This window comes from Zootoca vivipara, chromosome 3 (genome assembly GCF_965207765.1).
Source record: "Zootoca vivipara chromosome 3, rZooViv2.hap1.1, whole genome shotgun sequence".
NCBI classification, from domain to species: domain Eukaryota; kingdom Metazoa; phylum Chordata; class Lepidosauria; order Squamata; family Lacertidae; genus Zootoca; species Zootoca vivipara.
Window position 1 is genome coordinate 47,987,367 of NC_142586.1, and position 21,734 is coordinate 48,009,100.

At 42.4% G+C, this 21,734-nt stretch overlaps 1 protein-coding gene across 1 annotated transcript; it reads right to left on the bottom strand.

Annotated features, from left to right (window-relative positions):
• Positions 1-849: 849 nt before the first annotated feature.
• Positions 850-21,734, bottom strand: SNX3 (sorting nexin 3). Its single transcript, XM_035109284.3, has 4 exons — positions 21,515-21,734; positions 3,566-3,661; positions 3,135-3,259; positions 850-1,131 (listed from the first exon to the last, which is right to left on the bottom strand). The coding sequence occupies exons 1-4, from the start codon at positions 21,674-21,676 to the stop codon at positions 1,026-1,028; spliced, it is 489 nt and encodes a 162-aa protein (XP_034965175.1). The 5' UTR covers positions 21,677-21,734; the 3' UTR covers positions 850-1,025.

Sequence of the window (21,734 nt, forward strand, 5' to 3'; positions counted from 1 at the left end):
AGGTGCAGAAAACTCACATAGACTTCAGAGCTATAGCATGATAATTCTAGCTCAGACTGAATATTGTTACCCAGAATAAGAGGAAGAAGTACTATAATTTTGATTCAGTGATTCGGTACTCCAGAAGCTGTAACTGCATGGCCATATGGAGGAAACCAACAATCCTATCCCTGTTAACTAGGGAGTCCCAAAGATTTATGTAAGACTTGCCCCGAAGCAATAACACATGGGACTGTAACTTACAATGGGAGTTTTAGTATTTCAAGCTAAATGAAGTCAAGTAATTTCAGAACCATTTACTTAAGTGGAAGGTACAGCCAGCATAAAAAAACACTGCAGTGGGACATTTATCCAGGGAGATAAACCAGCCCAAGGTATAGAGAGAAGGACTATTTTTTCCCATCATAGCAGGAAGGAGATGCTAAGTGCATTTTTACTTTTTATTTCAAAACAACTTTTAGACAAATGTTCTTAGTATACAAATCTGTTTTCTTTTTACACAATATAAAGAAATGCTCCCTCATTGCTTCTCAGTACAAAGGCTGCCCCCCCACCCCGCCCCTCGCAAGCTTAAAGATACAACTACAGAAGTGCTTGTTTTATACAAGGGGTTATTGAATACAATGCACCATGTTAGTCACCAAATTGCAGGTTGAATACTAGCTGTTGTACAGAAATATTCTAGTGTTTAAAAATCAAAGAAAAGTGAACGTGTGACACCATCAACAGTGCAAGTTCGAGTAAGGCTGAGTCAGTAACCACCACAAGGGTCATTGCAAAAGGAAGAAGGGAAGAGTTTCAAAATACCGAGATCTTAAAAAGCCATTTAATCAACAGTCTGACAGCAGGTTTACCTAGAGTTCTTTAATGCCATAAAGATCAATGCAAAGAACACGCAGTGCTGTTAGTATATTGAAGGCTTCTGGTGCCAGTTTGTTTGCAGCATGCTAAAAACCTTAAACTACATATCTTAGACGAAGTATGTCACCACTAACATTTATGCCAGTTAAAGTGTTGTGCAGCATTCAAGCATGTCTTATTTTGGAGGGCGTGTAGGTTTTGTCTATTACTTCATCCTGCAAGAACATATGAAGACAGCGTTCATTCTGCGCCAAGGGGTGGCCTGCAACTCTAGAATTTGAGAATAAAAAAAAGTTAAGACTTCCAGTTTTAAAAATCACTCTCCCACCCTGAACTTTCAGGAAGATTTCCTATTTAGACTTGTTTTTAAATACCCCACAACAACAAAAACCAAACTCTTCCCTATCTTAAGTGGCATTTAAACAACTCCACCAACGGCTAGACGTATTAGCCATTTGGAATTTTGAGCACATCCTATATGCAAAGACTCAGCAGCAAACCTACTTTCCCAAGAAACAGCTGCCAAGTTAAAGACAGCCTTAGAAGGTATCCAAAAATCTGGGACTGTATTCAATTGTGTAACTAATCTTTCTCTTTCACATCTTCTCCACCTCCCACTCAGCCTACAGTATTCAGTAGGTCCACCTGACTTTGGAGAGGGAAAGATTGCTTACAAAAGCTGCCACTCCCCTCCTGCAGCCACTGGATGCCATCTGAGATGTTGAGAGCTCATGGATGATATAAGCCAGCTATGAAAAGATTACTGGCCCATCTTGCCTAGCACTGTTAATTGCTTTCAGACTCTGCGCTGTCAAGTCAGACACCCCTTCCCAAGTCCTGCTACCCAAATTCCCTTCGCTAGAGACAGGCCACATTCCCACAGCAGTTTATTCCATTTGTCCAACGTTCTCCTGTTAATTTCCACGTTATATTGGAGCTTTCCACAAGATAAAAGCCACATCCAAAAAGGTATGTCAAGTTTAGTGCCAATTCCTGTGTCATTTGCAAACAAGATTTTCCCCCCGGAAGCAATCTGTTTGCAAATAACATGACGACTTCAACTATATTTCACTGTATTTCTGGAAGTGGCTTTGACATTCTATGAAAGCTCAAATATAATGTGGAAATTAAGAGTTACGGAAACATGAGGAAAACAGAATCAACAGCCGTGTGACTGCAGCCACTGTCTAATCCGATGTCATAAGGACAAATTTCATGCCACTGAACTGCAATTATGAAGCTATTAGGACAAATACTAAAATGACCATGAGAAGCATTGTCATATTCCTATTTTATATGCAAATAAAGTCCATGCACAATTAATGGTGACCATCATGTCCAAATAAGTTACAGTATTACCAAATGAGCTGGACTTCCAGAACTGTGTTTTTGACTTGATAACGTTCATCTTCTCCTTTGATTTATTAGAGGGAGGATGACCAGTATTATTCCAAGAATCAAAATGGAATGGGGAACTATGGAACCAATCCTGGTCATCCTCCCTCTAATAAATCAAATGAGAACTGGGCAGTAGTAGGCCCAGCCTTCTTCCAGCAAAATAAAATAATTTACACTTCATATCCAGATGCCTTAAAATAAGCAAGTTTCAGAAAGCAGGATGGAGAAGCACGTGAAAAATGCATTACCAACTACCTGTTATATCCCCCTCCAATTTCAGGATTGGAAAGCCTATAGGCAACTGCCAAGGAGGCAAAACTACCATGCAACTCCAGCCACTGTCCCCTCTGACCTAATATGGAAGCCAAGGCTTAACTGTAAGCAAATCTGAAGAGATGGCCACCCTAGCCAAAGCTATGTGTAAAAACCATTTTGCCACATTACGAGCATCAGCTTCTCAGGCTGCGTAGTCAGATTGTAACCTAACTGTTCCAGCTGATGAATCGCAGCCCCTCCCCACCTCCCCCCAGCCTTATTTGTATGATTCTATCTTTACATGCTGTAATTTTAGCAATTTGCATAAATTAAGCAAAACTGAAACAAAACCCAGGTCACGACAAATACTTCAATCATTGCAGCAAATGTTAAAGCATTTGTACACTGTTCAGCTTGGATGCTGATAGCGCTTATATGCTAGTTCAACCCTGAAAGTAGTTCAGGAGCATTTAAAAAGGTGAACTGAGCTTTGCATGGTATGAGAGCAACTGCACTGCTAAACCCACCGGAGCCAATGACAGATGTAAGCATGTGTAATGTGGTTGCCTTTACACAACTGACATTTCTACACAACTCAAGAAATAGAATAGTGCACTTACTTGTTTATGAATTGTTCAAGCCCTTGCTTCCTTTCCTCTATAAAAGAGTCATCAAATATCCCATCGTCTCCTCTAAAAGGCAATTGGCGGAAAAAAGCTTTTCCAGGCAAGGGAGGCACTACAACCTGAAAGACAGTTGTGATCTAAATTACTAACACACTGAAAAAACAGACTGCTTATTTTGGGCTGCACCCTTCCCTTAGACATGGCACTCGAGATGGATGACTGATTTAGTATGGGATGCACAGAAGTGCCAAGCTTAAACACAGCTGCAAGGATTTAGAATGGCCTGTGCTCGGGTCACAGTAAATTCCAGAATTGAGTTGGCAATCCTTACCACCACCACCACTGACACCACATTACGTAACAGCCCAGGGCAACTTTTTTCAGTGCCACAACACGTTTGTATCCAAGAAAATGTTTTGCCTTACCTTACTCTCTCTTTCTAGTTCACTTCGAAGCCATTCAAAGTCACTGTATCTTCGCCTGACACAAGACTCCTTCAATTTGAAAATAGGAAGGTTTGTCTAAAGAAAAGGAAAGGGGGGGGGGAAATGTCCCATCACTGTTCATCAACAATAGAGTACGCAGACTTGATTATGTTGAGACTGTCTTCCTTCCTAACACTGCATTCAGGATGTATTGCTCATACGCTACAAGCCCAAGTGCCAAACTTAACATCACTGTGAGGGCTAAGTATAGAGATTTTACTATTTTAGCTCTAATTGTTGTCCACAAAAGGGAAGCATCTGTCCTACCCCTTCTGGATGATAAGTACTTATCTCTAGGCTGATGGTGGCATTGCAACACTGCCTATCCTAATCATAAAAAAGTTCATACTAACAACTAATCACAGCCTCACTCTAGAACATATTCTGAACACTTTTCTGCACAAAGTTTCATTTCATTTCAGGGAGCTTGTAGACTTCACTCTTGAAGCACCCATCATTCCCTCTGTCTTCTTGGTTAGGTCATCCAGCATGACTAAGGAAGTTTGCTCCAAACTGGGCCTGAATCCAGAATTTATAGCTTGTTGGATTCTAGACTTATGTCCTCTTTGATGTACACATGGTCAATATGCCTTTTCCTACACTTTATTATTTAAAACTTACATCCTGTACTTGGTTGGAAAGCCCTAGGACAAGTTACAACAAATGCATACATAACACAATAGCAAAATCTTCTCACTACACAGGCATGTGTTACTGTTTTAAAAAGCCAGCATGAGAAAACAGGTCTTCAGGCAGCACCAAAACGTGTACAATGTTGGCACCAGCCTAACCTGCAGCCAGGGAGAAAACCCTCAGATGGACAATTGATCCCTCATTTTCCCTTTAGGCTGGGCTCTCCGCCCCCAGCAGATCTCATTTCATGGGCTAGATGTTGGGAGAGAGGTGTTCCTGAAGTAAACTGGGCCCCAAGCCATTTGGGCATTATTTAACAAAAGTTGTACCCTAAAAATTAAAAAGAAATCGAAACAGAACTAGTCCAAACATCTCACAATGCAACCATGTGTCAGAACAAATACCTTCAATCTGGTTCAGTGGTAGATTAGCAACCACTGAAATTCATTAAGAGTCCCTGTTGTATGGGACATGGCATAGTTGCACGTTTGCAAGGATGACCACTAGTGCAACAGGACTTCCCCATCCCACCCCCCACCATTTGGGGTGGGGTGGGGGAACCCAGAACAGATTTGGGAGGATGCACGGGGAAGAGGAAAGGAGAGAACATCCCATTATGCAAGGAGAACGCTTGCCTTAGCACTATGTTGAATACAACCCATGAGCTCTTGGTATTAAACCTTCTCTTCCCCCCATCCCCACCCCAAAACTGGCTCAGGAGAACCCTTGGAAGAGTGGGGGGGGAGATCGCTCTGCACAGCAATCCAAAATGCTTGCCCTGACTAAACGATCACCTTAGTGTGATGCTGAAAATCCTCCCACTGTGCTCCATCATGTACAGCAACATCCGTATGTACATGGTGTGAAACCCAACCCAAGCGGAATTAGGAAGGCATTTGCATTTTCCCAGGTAAGCACAACACTGTTCATTGTATTAATGTCTTAAGGTATATTTTTTCTCTTAACAAGTTCCTTTATGCTAAAAAGTCATGCTTGCATTGAAAGCTGCTGGCTTTTGTAAAGGCATTTTTGTCCCAGGCAGGGAACACCACTATACAGTTTCCCCAAAGCTCAGGAGTAAAGATTCCCAGAATAAAAACAGTGGATTATTGCTCTCTGATTTCACCTTTTGGCTTCTTAGCAGAGTTCCAAATTAAGTCATTGTAAGTGTGTAAGGCCTGTAGAGTTTTAGTGTTTTCTGCAGGTGAGATTTTCACCTTTAACATTCCATTTGCTCAAGTTACTTAATCCTTCTTGTTAACTGCTCTTTTATTCAGTAAGTTAAGATAAAGCAGTGAAAGGAGTGCCTCGGAAATTCTTATTTCTTGGTACAGGAGCCTATAAAAGTTAATCTCCAAGCAATATATAAGGCTTAGACGTACACTGTTAGGTAAATTGAGCTGACCCAATATAGGTACCCCTCCATTTTTCCTCTTTTGAACTTCTGACACAATCATGATTTAGACTCCCAACACGTTTAGCTGTTTCACTCTTGCCAAGTCGTTTCCTGTTAAGATATAAGCTACCTCAAGACAGCTGCTTAGAGAACTGCAAAGGAGCGTGAGACTTTCTGCCACACTGGTTAACGCTTCAGTTACATGCTTCTAGTAGTCTGCAGCAGTGAATTTATCCCTGGATTCAACCTAATCACTGTGGTTTTTTTGTTTTGTTTTTTGCAGTTACTTTAAAACCGAGTTTTGAATATGTGAAAGGGAGAAATGCCTTGAAATATAGAAGCGAGCAGCTAAAAAAGCTATTCATGATTCTTGCAGGGTATCTGCGGGGTGGCAAATGAGATATTCTACATCACTGGTATTCAACTGGTGGGTTGGGACCTTTTATATAGTTGCAATGGCAGTGCTAACTTCATACAAATATGGTGGCGGTGGTGAGAATTAAGAAATGGCTTCCCAAATACATGTTTGGGTTAAAGGCGGGTCCCAGGTCTGAAGACTACTGATCTATTCCAATGAGATATGCATGAGTGATAAGGGCTGCACTGTTCCAACCTTGAAGTTGATCAGTTGCTCTGTGATAGCAGCAATTCCTTCCAGCAGACCAACTGCTAAAACTACATCAAAGCCACAAGGACAGAGAAGGTGTTACTTTATAAGTGTCAGCGAGGCTGGATTGCACTTGGATCCATCCCAAGTAATGAAAGGGAACACAAAGGTCCCAGTTTGAACCAAACAAATTGTACGCTTTTACAGCACTATAATGTACGTAGGATCAATGGTGCAGTTTAGGGCGCTGACCTCCCAAACCTATTTTGTTGCAACTCAGGTTTTTTTCTAATAAAACAAACACCTATTTATATTGACATTTAGTTACAAAGTTTATATCCCACCCTTCTTCCAGAGAGCTCAAGAAGATTTAACATTAAGGGATGGGGAACCTGTGGCCTTTCAGGTGCTGTTTAACCACAATTTCCATCCTCCTTTGCCACTGGTGATGCTTGCTGGGGCTGGTGGGAATTGGAAATCAATCTCCTAAAGAGCTGTGGGACATGGGTGGCGCTGTGGGTTAAACCATAGAGCCTAGGGCTTGCCGATCAGAAGGTCGGCGGTTCGAATCCCTGTGACGGGGTGAGCTCCTGTTGCTCGGTCCCAGCTCCTGCCAACCTAGCAGTTCAAAAGCACGTCAAAGTGCAAGTAGATAAATAGGTACCACTCCAGCGGGAAGGTAAATGGCGTTTCCGTGTGCTGCTCTGGTTCGCCAGAAGAGGTCATGGCCACATGACCTGGAAGCTGTATGCCGGCTCCCTTGGCCAATAACGCGAGATGAGCGCCGCAACCCCAGAGTCGGTCATGACTGGACCTAATGGTCGGGGTCCCTTTACCTTTAAAGAACCATAGGTTCCCTGTGATCCTCTGCTTTACCTTCATAACCAGCTCCATGGCTGAGTAGGAATTAGATCCTGGGTGTCTCTAGCTCTAGCCCAGAACTAACCGCTGTGACAATGGCTCACTTGACATACTGGCACTTAAGAGTCAACGCAGCATTGTACCCGTGGGTTAACCAGAAAGTATCTGGTTCACATCAGTGGCAAATTCATTTCTAACCACCTCATCAGCTGCTTTCTGAAACACTGAGATTAAACACCAACCTCCCTCACAATTTTACCAACAATTTTTGCAGGAGATTTGCATTTGCACACTGAAAAATAGACTAGAAGGTATAAGAGGCATGCCTTGCAAAGCAAGCACCTTAACCTAAAAATTCAAAGGGAAAGGCAGAAGAAACAAGGGACGAATGTGTGCAAGTGCCAGTAACTAGGTAGACTGATGTTTATGGCACAGCAGCAATAAGGCTGCTATTACAGCACACGCAAAGTCCTGTTGCAGATGCAGGAGAACGAGTCAGAAACACCCCCCCCCCAATAACTCAAAGTGTATTTTTGTGGTATAAGAGAAAGAAAAGAAAGTACAGTTTAAGAACCTGAATTAAGCTTACAGACCAGCAATGCCACACAGAACCAATCAAGCAGAGAGCAAAGTACGCAGAAAGGCCCAACACACACACACACACACACACACACACACACACACTGTGGACACTCCAATACAACATGCACCACAAGGCATGCTGGGACACACATTTAGGACTTGTTTCAGCAGGGGATTAATACTAAGGTGTGTGCCCAAAGGTCTCACGGAAGATGCACTTTTGACTAAAAGGTGATATCATGTAGAGAGTTCTAGGTATATGGAGCAACACCATGCAACAAGTTGTGTAAAGAGGTGGCTGGTCTTGGGGAGTTGACTCCAGCAGAGCTAGAAGAGGGAAGCTTTCCCTCCTCATTCTTTTCACATCATAAGATTCCTAGTCATTTTTTTTTTAAAAAAGGTACGTACTGCCTCAAACACTTTGGTAGAAAGGTGCTCTATTAAGTGTAATAACTAAATTTAAGGAAAGGCATGGCATGGGCAGAGTGATAGGTAAGTTCTGTGGACAAGGTTTGTTCTTGAGGCGCTCATTGCAGAGGGCCTACTTTGAGACACCATTGCACGTACAAACATTGATAAGTCAAATGTTTTTGCCAAGAGGCCTAAAATATCACTATGCGAGCAAATGAGTATACCATCAATTAAAGACTATTGGTTACGGAAGCACAGTGAAAGAACCACCACAGTGTGGGGACTTATAGGGATGTTACAGCATTTTGGTTGCACACCAAAGAAAAGAAATTGAATAATCCTACTGTTTTTCTACAATAAATTTTTGAAAGGGAAATGTTCTCATTCTGGCCAGCCATTTCTAATTAAATCTATAACAAACCTGCAAGTAAAGACTCCCTGAGTCTCTGGGCAAAGCCATCAATTTGATGCCACCTTCATAGAAGCTAGCCTTCCTACAACTCAGTTGCCAACAGGGAGGTGTGGGTGCTTCTAAAAGCAACCAGATGCTCCAAGAAACTTTCTATAATTACGGTAGCTATCAGGCAGAAGTGCATGGTGTAAAACCAGCATATCTGAGACTCTCTTGCATGTGCCACCTACACATTATGAAGGAGTTTAGGAGAAGTTACAATGCTCTTCTACTGCCTCCTACTGGCAGATTCTCTCTGGTTAACATTATTTGGATACCTAGTGAACCTTTCTTAAGTCTGCTAAAAGATATGCGATTGTTGTTAAAAAGGTTTAAATTTAAGAGGAAGCCAAAGCTTGTAAGCCACTCATCCATCTTGACTAACAGGTGGGGCGATATCTTTCAACAAATAAACAAATAAATGTGCTTATGTGTGGGCCATCACATACTCCCCCCCCCAAAGGAGAATTTCCATCTGGAAAAGCCAGTCCGCCCCCCATCCTGATCTTCATTTACACACCTTTATTTGTATCAGTTATGCATGTTGGGAAAATACCACCACCACTGACCAGCATCATCACTTCCCAACATGTTTAAGTGGCAAGATTCCTTTTTCAAATACTATGCAAAGATGTTACAATATAGAAAACCAGATTCAAAACTGACCTTCTTTTTAAGTGCATGGCGAGCTCACTGGAGGACGGAGTGAAATTATCCAGATGAGTCGAGAGTTCTCTTATGCTACTCTCTTCATGAGTCAACAACCCTTAACACACCATCAATGGTAGTTCCATTTTAAAAATGGAAGGTATATTAATCAGTTCCTCCCAAACCTGAGTTTTTTTCCATCTTGGATTACTTGTGATAAGATGCATGCAAGTGGGAAAGTCAAAAAGGTATACAACAACAAGAAGTCCTTTAATAGGTTTTGAGATATGAAACAGAAGGGAGGTTCTAAAAAAGGCCCTCTTTCTAAAAGATAACTAGAATAAGTGCCAACTGATTGTAGCCTATACAAACACAGCACTAGAAAGATCAAGGGCTCATAGATTGGGCTTTGGTACAAGATGCCATTCTGAATTATTAGAAGCAAAACGGTATTCAGCACAAATGTGTGATACTTATGAGAAAAAATAACCTTGAATCCCTTTGCCAAATGTGTGTTGCCAAACCCATAATTACAGGGATAGAAGAGACGTTTGTAAGAGAATTGGTAGAATTCTCAGAATTAGTGCTGCCAGGTCTTAACCTCTAGAGCAGGCATCCCCAGACTTCGGCCCTCCAGATGTTTTGGACTACAATTCCCATCATCCCTGACCACTGGTCCTCTTAGCTAGGAATCATGGGAGTTGTAGGCCAAAACATCTGGAGGGCCGCAGTTTGGGGATGCCTGCTCTAGAGGCATTACAAAAAGGAAGCTCAAACTGCCCACGGTAGTACTTCAAGGCAAATCCTGTATAACATTCCTACTACAGGGCAACTTGCAGAGTTCCCATAAACTTTTACCACAGGGTACCAATTCTGTCAGCTATTCAACTAATTTGTACATGTTTTATTTATGTGGAGGCAGCCTTTTGAGGGTTTTCATGTTGCCTATCAAGCCAATATGTCGGATTGGGCAGTTATTTGGCCATCTGCCACAGTGATAAGCCTTAGTCATGAAAAAAGAAATAAGGCTCACACAGGGGGATTTTAAATTCTTGACATTAACCACAGTTCAGAACACTGTACATATCAGAATCCCAGAGGGCTGCACATATTGTTAACAAGGACTACAGTGTATTTTTGGAGAGAGTAAAGTAGCCTTGCAGGCTGAAAGCCTGCTATAACCAAGGGCCTAATGTGACATTCAGTATCACTTTGGTCAAGGTCATGATTGTTCAGAATGGTGCAAAATTACAAGAAACAAGTGTAAGCAGAGCTACAAAGGTTTCATCAAGTTCAGGAAGGTTGAATTTATGCCTTTGCAACTATTTACAGAAAAGAGATTTCTCTCTTCCCTGTGCCTACCCTCTCCCATGTTTCTGAATTTGAATTATTTCTTACCTGTCCTTCATCTTAAGTAATTCCAGAGTGGAGTACATTAAAGTAATTAAAAATCCAACAATGGCAACCATCAGCACAATGTCACCATAAAGCAAAGAGCAGATACACATCGGTAAATGGCACCTAATACTGTACCGTATTTCAAAATTCAGGGTATGAGAGAAATCTGCAGCTTGAACAATACCAGAAATCAAACAGCAGCAGCACATTTAGGAAGCTAAAATTCTTAAGCACTCACAGTGTAAGTGGCCTGACTCTCAAATCCTAGTTGATAACTAGGGATAGATCAACTCCATGAAATGTGGGGCACCAACAGAATGTTCTGCCAACTGTCAAGGGCAAGCCAGCCTCTTATGTCGGTTGCATCTGCAAAGAGATTCCTTACTGCAAGTCAGCAATCAGATGAAGATATCTGAAGGTGTATCTAACGTAGGTTCTTTAAAGCTTTTGAGAAGCTATCTGGTCTAACAGATAGCTAGGTGACTTCTTGCAAATATTAAAATTTGGTATACTCCTGGAAACCAACAACCTACTAGGCTACTTCATTCTATATCAATTGAAATTTCGTTACTGCATCCAGAGGTTCCCATACTGTGGTCTGCGAGTTTCATTCAAGTTGTCTGTGGTACATCCGTAAAAATACAATGAAAAACCATGCAGCATCTAGCACAGTACATTACAATTGCTACAAAAGGCCAAAAAAGCATTAAGCGGTCCTCCAGGACCCTCTGCAATTTTTCAAGTGGTCCTTGGGGGGAAGTTTGGAAATTACTGCTCTAGTAAAAAGGTCACCATGGCAGCTGGCACAACAGAAGCAGCAAATAAAATTCTCAAGCAATAGCCTTTGAGAATCCAGGAGGCACAAACTGCATCCCCTTTAAAATGCAGGTCAACAGTTTAGGAGTGAAATCTCTTCTCAAACAGACAGTTCAACCACTTTTGTCCATCAAAAGAAACTCCTTCATACATGGATTGTTTTTGCTTATTTCCCCTCCATCCAACCCATCATAGGCCTCAGGTGGTCAGTCATTCAAGGACTACCATCATACTTGATTACGATGGAAATGAGTAACAGCTGGGCATCATTAAGATACCAATGATAATCCACTCAAAATATATATTTCAGAAATCCTTCACCAGAAGGGTAATGTGAAAGTTAAGGAATGAGAGACTGAATGGAACTTTTACAGAATGTTGCACGAAGGCTCCCATGGATCTGCAGGTGAAGTATGAGCAGAACCACTGCAAAGCAATGTTCCCTACTCAGAACCCCAGTTGGATCGGGGGGCTGCCAGGCCCAATGGCATCAAACATGGCTAAGCAGTCAGAAAACAAAAATTATTACATTCCTCCCCCTACATCTCTCCTGGGGAAAGCTGCATGAAAGTTGCAAGAGAATCTTGAACACAACCTTGAGTGTCAGTAATTGACACCTATCCAATAAAAACCCATAAGAAGAGAATCTTAACACCTCTTCTGTATTGACTTCAGTGTCAGAACAGACGCAAACTTTTTTGTCTGCAAAACTGCCTGTGACCTGCTAGACACATGTAATGATACCTGCATATGGAGAAATTCTCAAAAGCTTTAGTGGCCCTGCAGATGTTGAAACGTCACCCCTCAGCTCCAGGCACCGTAGCTCAACCAACACCTGGAGGGCCACAGATTCCCCCACCCCTGATGTAGAAGCACTTAAAAGCTGCAAAGCTACTCCTAAGAAATCCCCTTCCCAATATAAGCCCTGCAATTTGCATCAATAGCCACCTACGGTATTCTGGGGGAGGGAGGAGGAGGAAGAGAGAAAATCCCCAGAAGCGTAAGACCACTCAAGCTATACTAATGACAGGAAAAAGAAGCTTCCGGAACTCGCAACAAGCACATGCATGCCAAACACCTGAGTCATCAAGAAGGGGATGGTCCCTTTGCACTTCTGTTTTGCTATATCCATCACTGCAGATGGCATCAGCTACAGTTGCTCAATTCTGAAGAGGACTCCAGCCTCCAGGGACAGTTCCACTTAATGCTGTCAACACATGGGCTGAACTGCTTCTCAGTGCAGATTTCCTTCACCTCACGTCATATCACAACAACTCTAATAACACATCTGCTTCGTACTGTACTGTTTTTAACAGCAGGGGAGACATTCAGACCTGCTTGCAAGAAAGCTCACAATCCTTCTGAAAAAAGGAAGGAGTGTGATGTGTGGCATCCTGCTGCTGGACTCTGGACCACTGATCTCCAACGGAATATTTTTAATCAGCTAAGTGGGCTTACCCAAGTAGGAGCAGCTGCCAGCCCACCCAATAAGCCACCAGTTATTTTATCCTCTAATACAGGTTGAGGAGACTTCATAGCCAATGGTCATTTAAGCATTTGTCTAGAACAGATCCACATGTTTTCAAACTTTTATTCACATTGAATTATTGACCCATGTTAGAGAACAGATTCTGGAATTGAGGTCCCAAGCAAAAATCATCAACTGATTCTGTAGGAATTGGTGACTGTCAGCTGATAGTCAGGGCTTCAAAGCATCTTGCAAAGGTCCTTGCAGGGGCTGCCGAATAACTTCTGTGGTGCCTGCAACCCCCCTTTCGGCTCAGCCACCTAACAGGAGGTGTGGGGCAGGTGGGTGTGGCCCATGGACCAGAGGTTCCCCATTGCCAAATAGGAGAGTCATAGAGGTTCCGTGTATTTAGCAGCTATGTGGAATCTTACTTTCTTTATCTCAGAGAAAACCAAGGTCTTTTTACATTAACTGATTAGAAATACTTCCTGGCAACACTAAATGGTCAGGCCTCAACCATGAAAGTCACAATTTTTCTTGATACAGTATCTAGAAAATCATTATGAAGTTGCGTCAGTTAATTTACCAGCTGATTGTATAATCAGTTTAAGAACAGGTCTAAAGTGCTTTCAGGAGGTCTCTTCTTAAAAGGCCAGAGAATTTTAGTATAAACACTGAAAATACTTACGGTGGGATTCAACTAATGAGTCATGTCAGCTGCGCAAGGACTTCTGCTTGCACAATGGGGCTTTCTCCTCTCCTCTCCTCTCCCTGCAAACTCCCCACCCCACCCCGCGACTGGCTGTGGGGTTAAGCGAATCCCCAGAGCAGTGTGGAGAGGAGGGATCATTCTGTCTGACAAGCTCAACTTGCCCCGACAGAACAATAATCTTAGCAAAACATCAAATTCCTTCCTTAGTATTTACATAAGTATAGCTTTACATTATTTTTCTGTCACCAAAGTGAATTATTCAATATATTACTTTTTGAAATTATCTAATATTTGAGTGTCATGATGTATTGATTGCATTTGTGTCGTGAGCCACACTGGGCCTAGTTAAAATGGAAAAAGCAGCATACAAATTGAAACAAAAATAATACTTCAGAGACTTCTATCCCATGACTAAGTATACTTCAGACAGAGCAAGCGCATGCTCAAGTAAGTGTTGCTTAATATTGTTGCCACCCTCATCTCCCCAGAAGGACTTTCGCTTGGCTCTTCAAAGTTGCTGAACAGCAGAAAAGGAAGGAAGGAAAATGCAGAAGGAAATATAGATGATACAGAACTGTTCAGCTTGGACCCTCAAATCAGCAGAATTTGCAAGAGCATCATTCCAAGGACAATTTAATTAACCTGATACTCTGTTCTTAAAGAGATCATTTGATTCAGGAAAACTGAGAGAAAGAAACATGCGCTGCTACCCATATCACCCAGTTTGGAAGAACACAGTAACTGGAAGAGTAACCTGAATGGAAAAGTTACAGGTAGGTAGCCGTGTTGGTCTGAGTCGAAGCAAAATAAAAAAATTCCTTCAGTAGCACCTTAAAGACCAACTAAGTTTTTATTTTGGTATGAGCTTTCGTGTGCATGCACACTTCTTCAGATACACTGGAAACGGAAGTGTCAGACCCTTATATATATACAGAGGGTGGTGGGGTGGAAAAGACCTGGTTCTAGGACAGCATTTCTAATATCAGTGGAATCAGACACTTTTGTTCGATTCAGAGATGAACATTTTATCCCACCTTGCAACACTAAGAAAGATTGTGTAGTTCTATGACATGCCAAGGCATTAACTCATCAGCAGCACCAAGGTATATTTCTTCTAATCCCAATTCAAACATATACTTTTTTCCTTTTGTAATTTTTGATCAGAATGCAACTTCTACAACAGATGCTGACAAAATAAAAAATAAAACCATTTTATTTGATTGTTAGTGTTTAAGCTACAATATTTAAAAACCAACCTGAACTTTAAACACTCTTTAAAACTCTATGGTCTTATTATGTACAACTACTTTTCTTTAAAGGGAATGAATTGTGAAAAAAACTAACTTTGTCAAGTACAAAGTACAAGTACATAACATTGATACTGGTGGACTGGCAAGTCACAAGCTTTACCTACCAAAGCAGCTAAGTGACCTTAAAACTTGCTTGATAATTGGCTTAATTCTTCTACTGTATATTCATGATGTAAGCAATTCTAATGCAGTGTGACAGGATTATAAGTTACCGTATTTGAAATAAAGCAATTATTCATCATTTTCTAAATAGTAGGAAAAACAGTGCAGCCTTCAAGGATGTATAAAGGCTCTGAAGTTTAAAATCAAAGTTTAAGATTAAAGTAACCAGTATGCATGCACTTTTACACAGGAAATATCTAAGTAAGTGGAAAACTCTGATTTAAATCAATGATGTATGTTGGCCTTTTTTCTTGCAATTTAACTATCCTTGATCTATATCAATCCAGCCAGGCTTGTGATGACAGAATGAACCACCTGCTGCTACACTGTTAAAATATCTGACTCTTAGTGCTGTTTAATCTTTGTGGTATAAACTACTTGAAGCAATATTCTATTACAATGATATTTCTGTTGCATCAATCTAGGGTACCTTTGCTTGATGGAAGAAGTGAAAGTAGACTAGTGACTCAATTCCTACTCTAGTTTTTAACTGTATGCTTCATGATCTGAGAGCAACTTTGTTGTTTAGAGTGGCATTTCATATTTCATGCTTGTCACTGTCAATGGGGAATACCTGACCTCTACGGTTTTCACTGTAAACAAAATATGACTCACTCAAATGGAGCATGTAGTAGAACCGTTTTTATCTGACAATGCAATCTTCCAAGTCCAAGTAGAACTGGAAATACAACAGTAGAGAAACATGGATATATGCTAGAGACCAAATAAATGTTGAGTGGTGGAGATCAGATCCTTTTCAGGATTTGATCCTTTTCACAAATTTGAATTGAAGACTGCAATCCTGTGCACTTCTGAATAGACAAGAATATATTGGGATAGCCTAAATGGCTTTAAGAAACAGAAAAGTTCTAGTCTCAGAGAGGACTGAGACAATTAAAGTTTCTCGTTGTGCCAGGAATGGTGCCCCACTCTAAATCTTCTCCTTCACACAATGGAATGGGAGGAAGGTGCCATCTCATCCTTTGTCTCACAATGCTTCGGTCTAGACCCAATGAAAGGAAGTGTTTTGAATCCACTATTTTAGGAAGGCAACTCCATAAGAAAGCGTGCACTCGCCACAGTACCACAAAACACCACAGATGTGTGCAAAGAATCGCTCTAACTGAAAGCTCACCCCACCCACTACTTATCTGCAGTTACAGTTCTTGTCCATTTCAGATAAGAAGAAATCCTAAAGTGCAGTTAAAGTGGACTTTTATGCCTTCCTCACCTTCAATTTCTTCAGCGCCTGGATTCGTTAATAATGGAAAGCCAAAAAGGGTACAAATAAGATGTGTGTTTAGTTAAAGCATTAAGCCAATTCAATGAAGCTTTTCTTAGGTGGAGTGTTTAAGACAGCAATTTATTTTTAAAAAGTTGTGAACATGAAAGACTAAATCTACGTGCTTTATATTAAAAGTTAATATAGGTTAAGTGGTAAATGCAATATATAATAGCTTTTAAGTATCTAATCTGAGGCTTGCCAAGAAAAAAGGAGCTTCCATTAGAAAGGCTCAATAGTAACTTTTAGTTTAGTCTTAGAAATGCATCTGTCCTTGTCTTTTGTGAAAGCAATGTACTCAAGTTACGTGCAAATTCACGCTGTTGATACCTTCCAAGCTCTCAAATCAAGTGTGGTCTACAAATTAGTTTTAGCCTTGGGATTCTGAGACACTTAAAGATTTTCCCATAGTAACAGCACCAACAGCATAAAAGCAATAAAAAAAACTCATTTCCCATTAGTTTGGTGGCTCAGGAGCTGGGGAGAGTAAATTTAGCAGGCAGGCACATCAAGATGTGATGCTAAGCCATAGCTTCAGATGTGATGCTAAGCCATAGCTACAGCAGTTTTCTTCAACATGGTACCCTCCAGATGTTATTGAACTCTAATTCCCATCAGCTCCGGTCAGCATGGCCAGCACTGAGGGATGATGGGTGTTGTGCTCCACAACATTCATGCTGATGAAGGCCAAGATGAGCCTAGACAAACCTCACATATATGTCCCCCACCCCTCCCCCAGCCCCTGATCACAGGTTCAGAAGCTTTCATTCTGGTTTAGATGAAACATATCTTGCCATATCATCTGGAATCAAACTGTGGTTACTCTTACCCAGGCTTCCTCAAACTCGGTCCTCCAGATGTTTTGAGACTACAATTCCCATCATCCCTGACCACTGGTCCTGCTAGCTAGGGATCATGGGAGTTGTAGGCCAAAAACATCTGGAGGGCCGAGTTTGAGGAAGCCTGCTCTTACCTATAGTCCGTTTGAGCAAACCACCTTAACTCATGGATTAAGAAGCTGACTTGTTTCAGCAAACTATAGTTAAGATTAACCAGTCTGGAGTAATCTAAAACGGAAGTGAAAACTTCCAGTCTCCTTGCAGCTGCATCTAAGAACATTTAATGATAGTTTAGTGTGGTGTGTGAAGTGGTGGGGTAAAGGTAAAGGGACCCCAACTGTTAGGTCCAGTCGCGGATGACTCTGGGGTTGCAGCGCTCATCTTGCTTTACTGGCCGAGGGAGCCAGCGTTTGTCTGCAGACAGCTTCTGGGTCATGTGGCCAGCAGGACTAAGCCACTTCTGGCTCGTTCAATTAACTTAAGTCAGTTTAAGTGCAGAGGCACCTTCATTTCTTTTCCAAGTTTATTAATAGTAATAATTACAACAACAACAACAACAACAACAACAACATTGATCTTTTATCCCAGTTTCTAATTTCCTTCAACACTTCCTCTGGGCCCTTTCCCCTCAGAAGGAGGAGATCCTTCTCCCTCCCCCTCCCCCCCGCATCCAAACTTCTGTCTCTCGGCCACCTTTGCTCAGCATGCAGGGAGTTGCTGGTGTTGGCCCTGGTCTAACCATAAGGGAATGACCTGACTAGAAGACAGGATAGGCAGGTGAGGAGGCAATGGGCTGGCTGAGGTACTGAAGGTCCACCTGAACATGGCTCAAGACCTACTGGTTGATCCCAGTGCATGGTTGAGAAACACTGAAATATAGTGTGTTTGCCTTGGGCGATACCACATTTCTCCGACATTACAGGACTGTTAAAATGAAATGGGATAACCCTCTTCCCAACAGGCTCTTAACCTTGAAGAGAAAAGGCAAGATACAAAGGTAATGATGTCTGGTCCTTAAGCAGGCTAAATGCAAGGAAGTCACTGAAACGAAGACCAGGTGAAACCAATTCATTTGCAAGGCAAACTGTAGTCCCCCAAGCATTTCATGGTCCCCACGAGTCACAACTTTGCTGTTTTAGGAACCACTATTAGGCCAGGGTCTTAGTAGCAGTCATCATGGACGTAGCCAGGATTTTTGTTAGGAGGGGCAGGACTTGGTTGGAGGGACAGGACTTTTGTTGGGGGGGGCAGAAACGACATGATTAGTCAGTTAAGTATTTCTATTATTTTGCTTGACGGTAGTCATGGCGTGGCAATGAAAATAAATTAATAAATAAACAGCAATGAATTATTTTTGCTATCACCATCTGCTGAAGGGGGTGCAGTGTCTTATATTTTGATCTGGCAATTTGGTCATTCAAAATCTTCATGATTATACTGCACTCTGCAGCTTTCAAGGCAGCTCTAACAACTGGTACACAACATCAACAAGTCTTGTGATGGAGTAGTACAAGAAGGGCATATTGTAGAGGTGCACTGAGGTAGGCACTGCCAGGCACAATTCACTGGTGTGAATGGCAGTTAGTACCCAAAGTAGGCAATATCCACCAACTAGTTCCTTCACAGTTCATACATAAGCATTTTCTGAAGGCATGGGTTATACCTTGCTATCTAAGAGCCTGCACTGCATCAGCAAGCATAGTTCATCAACTGGATCAGTTAAAAACATGGAGCCTTTCAGCTGGAACAGGATACAAGTTCCAAGTGACATGCAGGACTGCACAGACAACCAAGCAATCTAATGGATTAAAAGGAAAACATGACTGTATTCTGTAAAACTTGGCCACACTGGCACATCCTCAAGCAAAAGTTCTTCCTCAACTCATTAAGCTACCTTATTCCTAATTACTGTACTGGTCTATGTGATCTAGTACCCTCTGCACTAGGGACCCAGGTGGCACTGTGGTTAAACCACTGAGCCTAGGGCTTGCTGATCAGAAGGTCGGCGGTTCGAAGCCCTGTGACGGGGTGAGCTCCCGTTGCTTGGTCCCAGCTCCTGCCAACCTAGCAGTTTGAAAGCACGTCAAAATGCAAGCAGATAAATAGGAACCGCTACAGCGGGAAGGTAAACGGCGTTTCCATGTGCTGCTCTGGTTTGCCAGAAGCGGCTTTGTCATGCTGGCCACATGACTTGGAGCTATACGCCGGCTACCTCGGCCAATAATGTGAGATGAGCGCGCAACCCCAGAGTCGGTCACGACTGGACCTAATGGTCAAGAGGTCCCTTTACCTTTACCTTACCCTCTACACTAACTGGCAGCAGCAGCAGCTCTCCCAAGATCTTAGGAAGAGGTCTTCCCAGCCCTACTACATCAAGATTTGTTCAACTGGCAATGGAAGGGACTGAATTCAGGACCTTTGGAATGTGAAGCAATGTGCTATGGGCTCCCTCTTTTTGAGTTATCTAACCTACACAACCTAAGCACATACATTCTTTCTCCTGTCCCACTTATGTACACAACCAATTAAGATAACATTAGGCCATCTATTACCCTAGACCTTACTTACTTTCAGCAATCCATAAACATATTGGCCAATGGCTCTAGTTTGCATTATCACACTCAGATGTGCTAGAAATACACAACCTGGTCCACAGTAATTAGAAGCAACAAGAAATTCATTACTTGTTTCAGATCAAACCTACTTTTACAATGCTTATCATAAAGGGAAGAACAAATTCATAAACAAATGCCGGTGGAATACACCTTTATAGACAAAGTGTCATTCTTAATAAATTCAAGAACTCTACATCCAAGATGATGTAACATAAAATTACTTCTTCCACAACCCTTGCATGACAGTTCTTCCATTACCTGAAAAGCGGGAGAGGGAAAGAAAACAAAGAAATCCTTATTCTCTCCTGCCAGGTTGTCTAAAACCCACAAGAGACAAGTGGCAGGCCCTGATCCACTATGGCAGTTACAGAAGACCTTAAAGCCTTCCCCGAAGAATGAGATGGCACTATCTTAACTCTGCCAACTGCACAGCCTTGAGATTATCTTTTTGTTATCATGTAGAGTAGACACAGTTAACACTATGAATTCGAGGTATTCCACCAGAGAATAAATTCCCTGGTTAGCCTTTAAGTTAGAGGAATGCAGAGAATGTTATTATCACATGAGGGTGAGAGTCAGAGAACAATGTATTTCCTTAATGTATAAGGCTGCTGTGGGCTTCCTTTTAGAGTTAAAGGCAGAGTACAAATACAATAATATGAAAAATGGACCAAAATAATTACCAAAATTGTTCAGAGGCAGTGACTACTACCAGTTACTAGACATTATGTAGGGAAGCATCACAATTTAAAGCTTTTTAAGCATGTATCACTGGTCACTGGAGGCCCTTCTTACAGCAGTTTTCTTTGTTCTCACATATACCGTAAGTAGGTACTCATAAAAGTACTGTGAATAACCAATGTACAGCCATATCATGGAGACCCCACAAACAATGAGTATGGGAAGCTAGCTACACAGACTACTTAGCATAACTCTGGTGTGCGATGAGAGACATGGGGCCAGTATGGAACAGCACCAAGGTGAAGCACACTGCATTTCTGGACTGCAGAGATAAGGAACATTGAAACACACACACAGTTCCAATTGCAAGTATCTGAAGGAAGCCAAATTGGGATCTATATGTGCATTCAAGAACCTTGGCATGCGCAGTCTGTGCATCAGACTTTTCGTTCTGTATGAATATGGTGCTAATGGCATTCGCATAGGAATGAACACTAGAAGATACTGAAAAAATGGACAGCTTAAAATATCTCTCCCTACACACACACACACACACACACACACCCCTCCCCCACCCTCAACTGCACAGGATGTCGCTGTCAACCTCAGCTAAGCTTGCCAGATCAGAGTGCTAAAGACATGTCGGTTATGTATATGGGACTGCAGCATCTTCTCTGAAGGTGTGCCAGGGAATCAGTGAGCTCTCCAGTGAAGAAATGCCCCTGACCTTACATTGGGGGGGGGGGTATGGAAAAGAAAGAGGTTGTGAGGGTGGGGGATAAAAACAAGCCCTTCAGTTTGGGCTCAGGCACTTCTAAGCTACAGCCAGCCCGCCAGCCAGGCAAGGCACGTATTTGAAAGAGTGAAGAGGCCTTACTGCTTGGAAGTTGCACAGGCAAGGCACCTCCACCTTCGCTCCCCCATAGCAGATAAGCCAGAGACTCCAGCAGGGCCCGCCCCCCATAATTCCCCGTCCATCCGCCCGCCCTCCGTCCACTCCTCGTTGGGATCCCTCACCTTGACCCTCACGTCGTAGGTGGTGAAGCGGCCTCTGCCCACCCCCACCGTCTGAGGGTTGGAGACGTCGATCTCGAGGAAATTGCTCGGCGGCCCGTAGGCGTCGTTGAGGTTCTGCGGCTTCGTGATCAGGCGCCTGGTGTCCGCGATGGTCTCAGCCATTTCCCCCACCCGCGCGCGCCCGCCCGCTCGCTCTCAGCAAGAGGACCTGGGAGGCAAA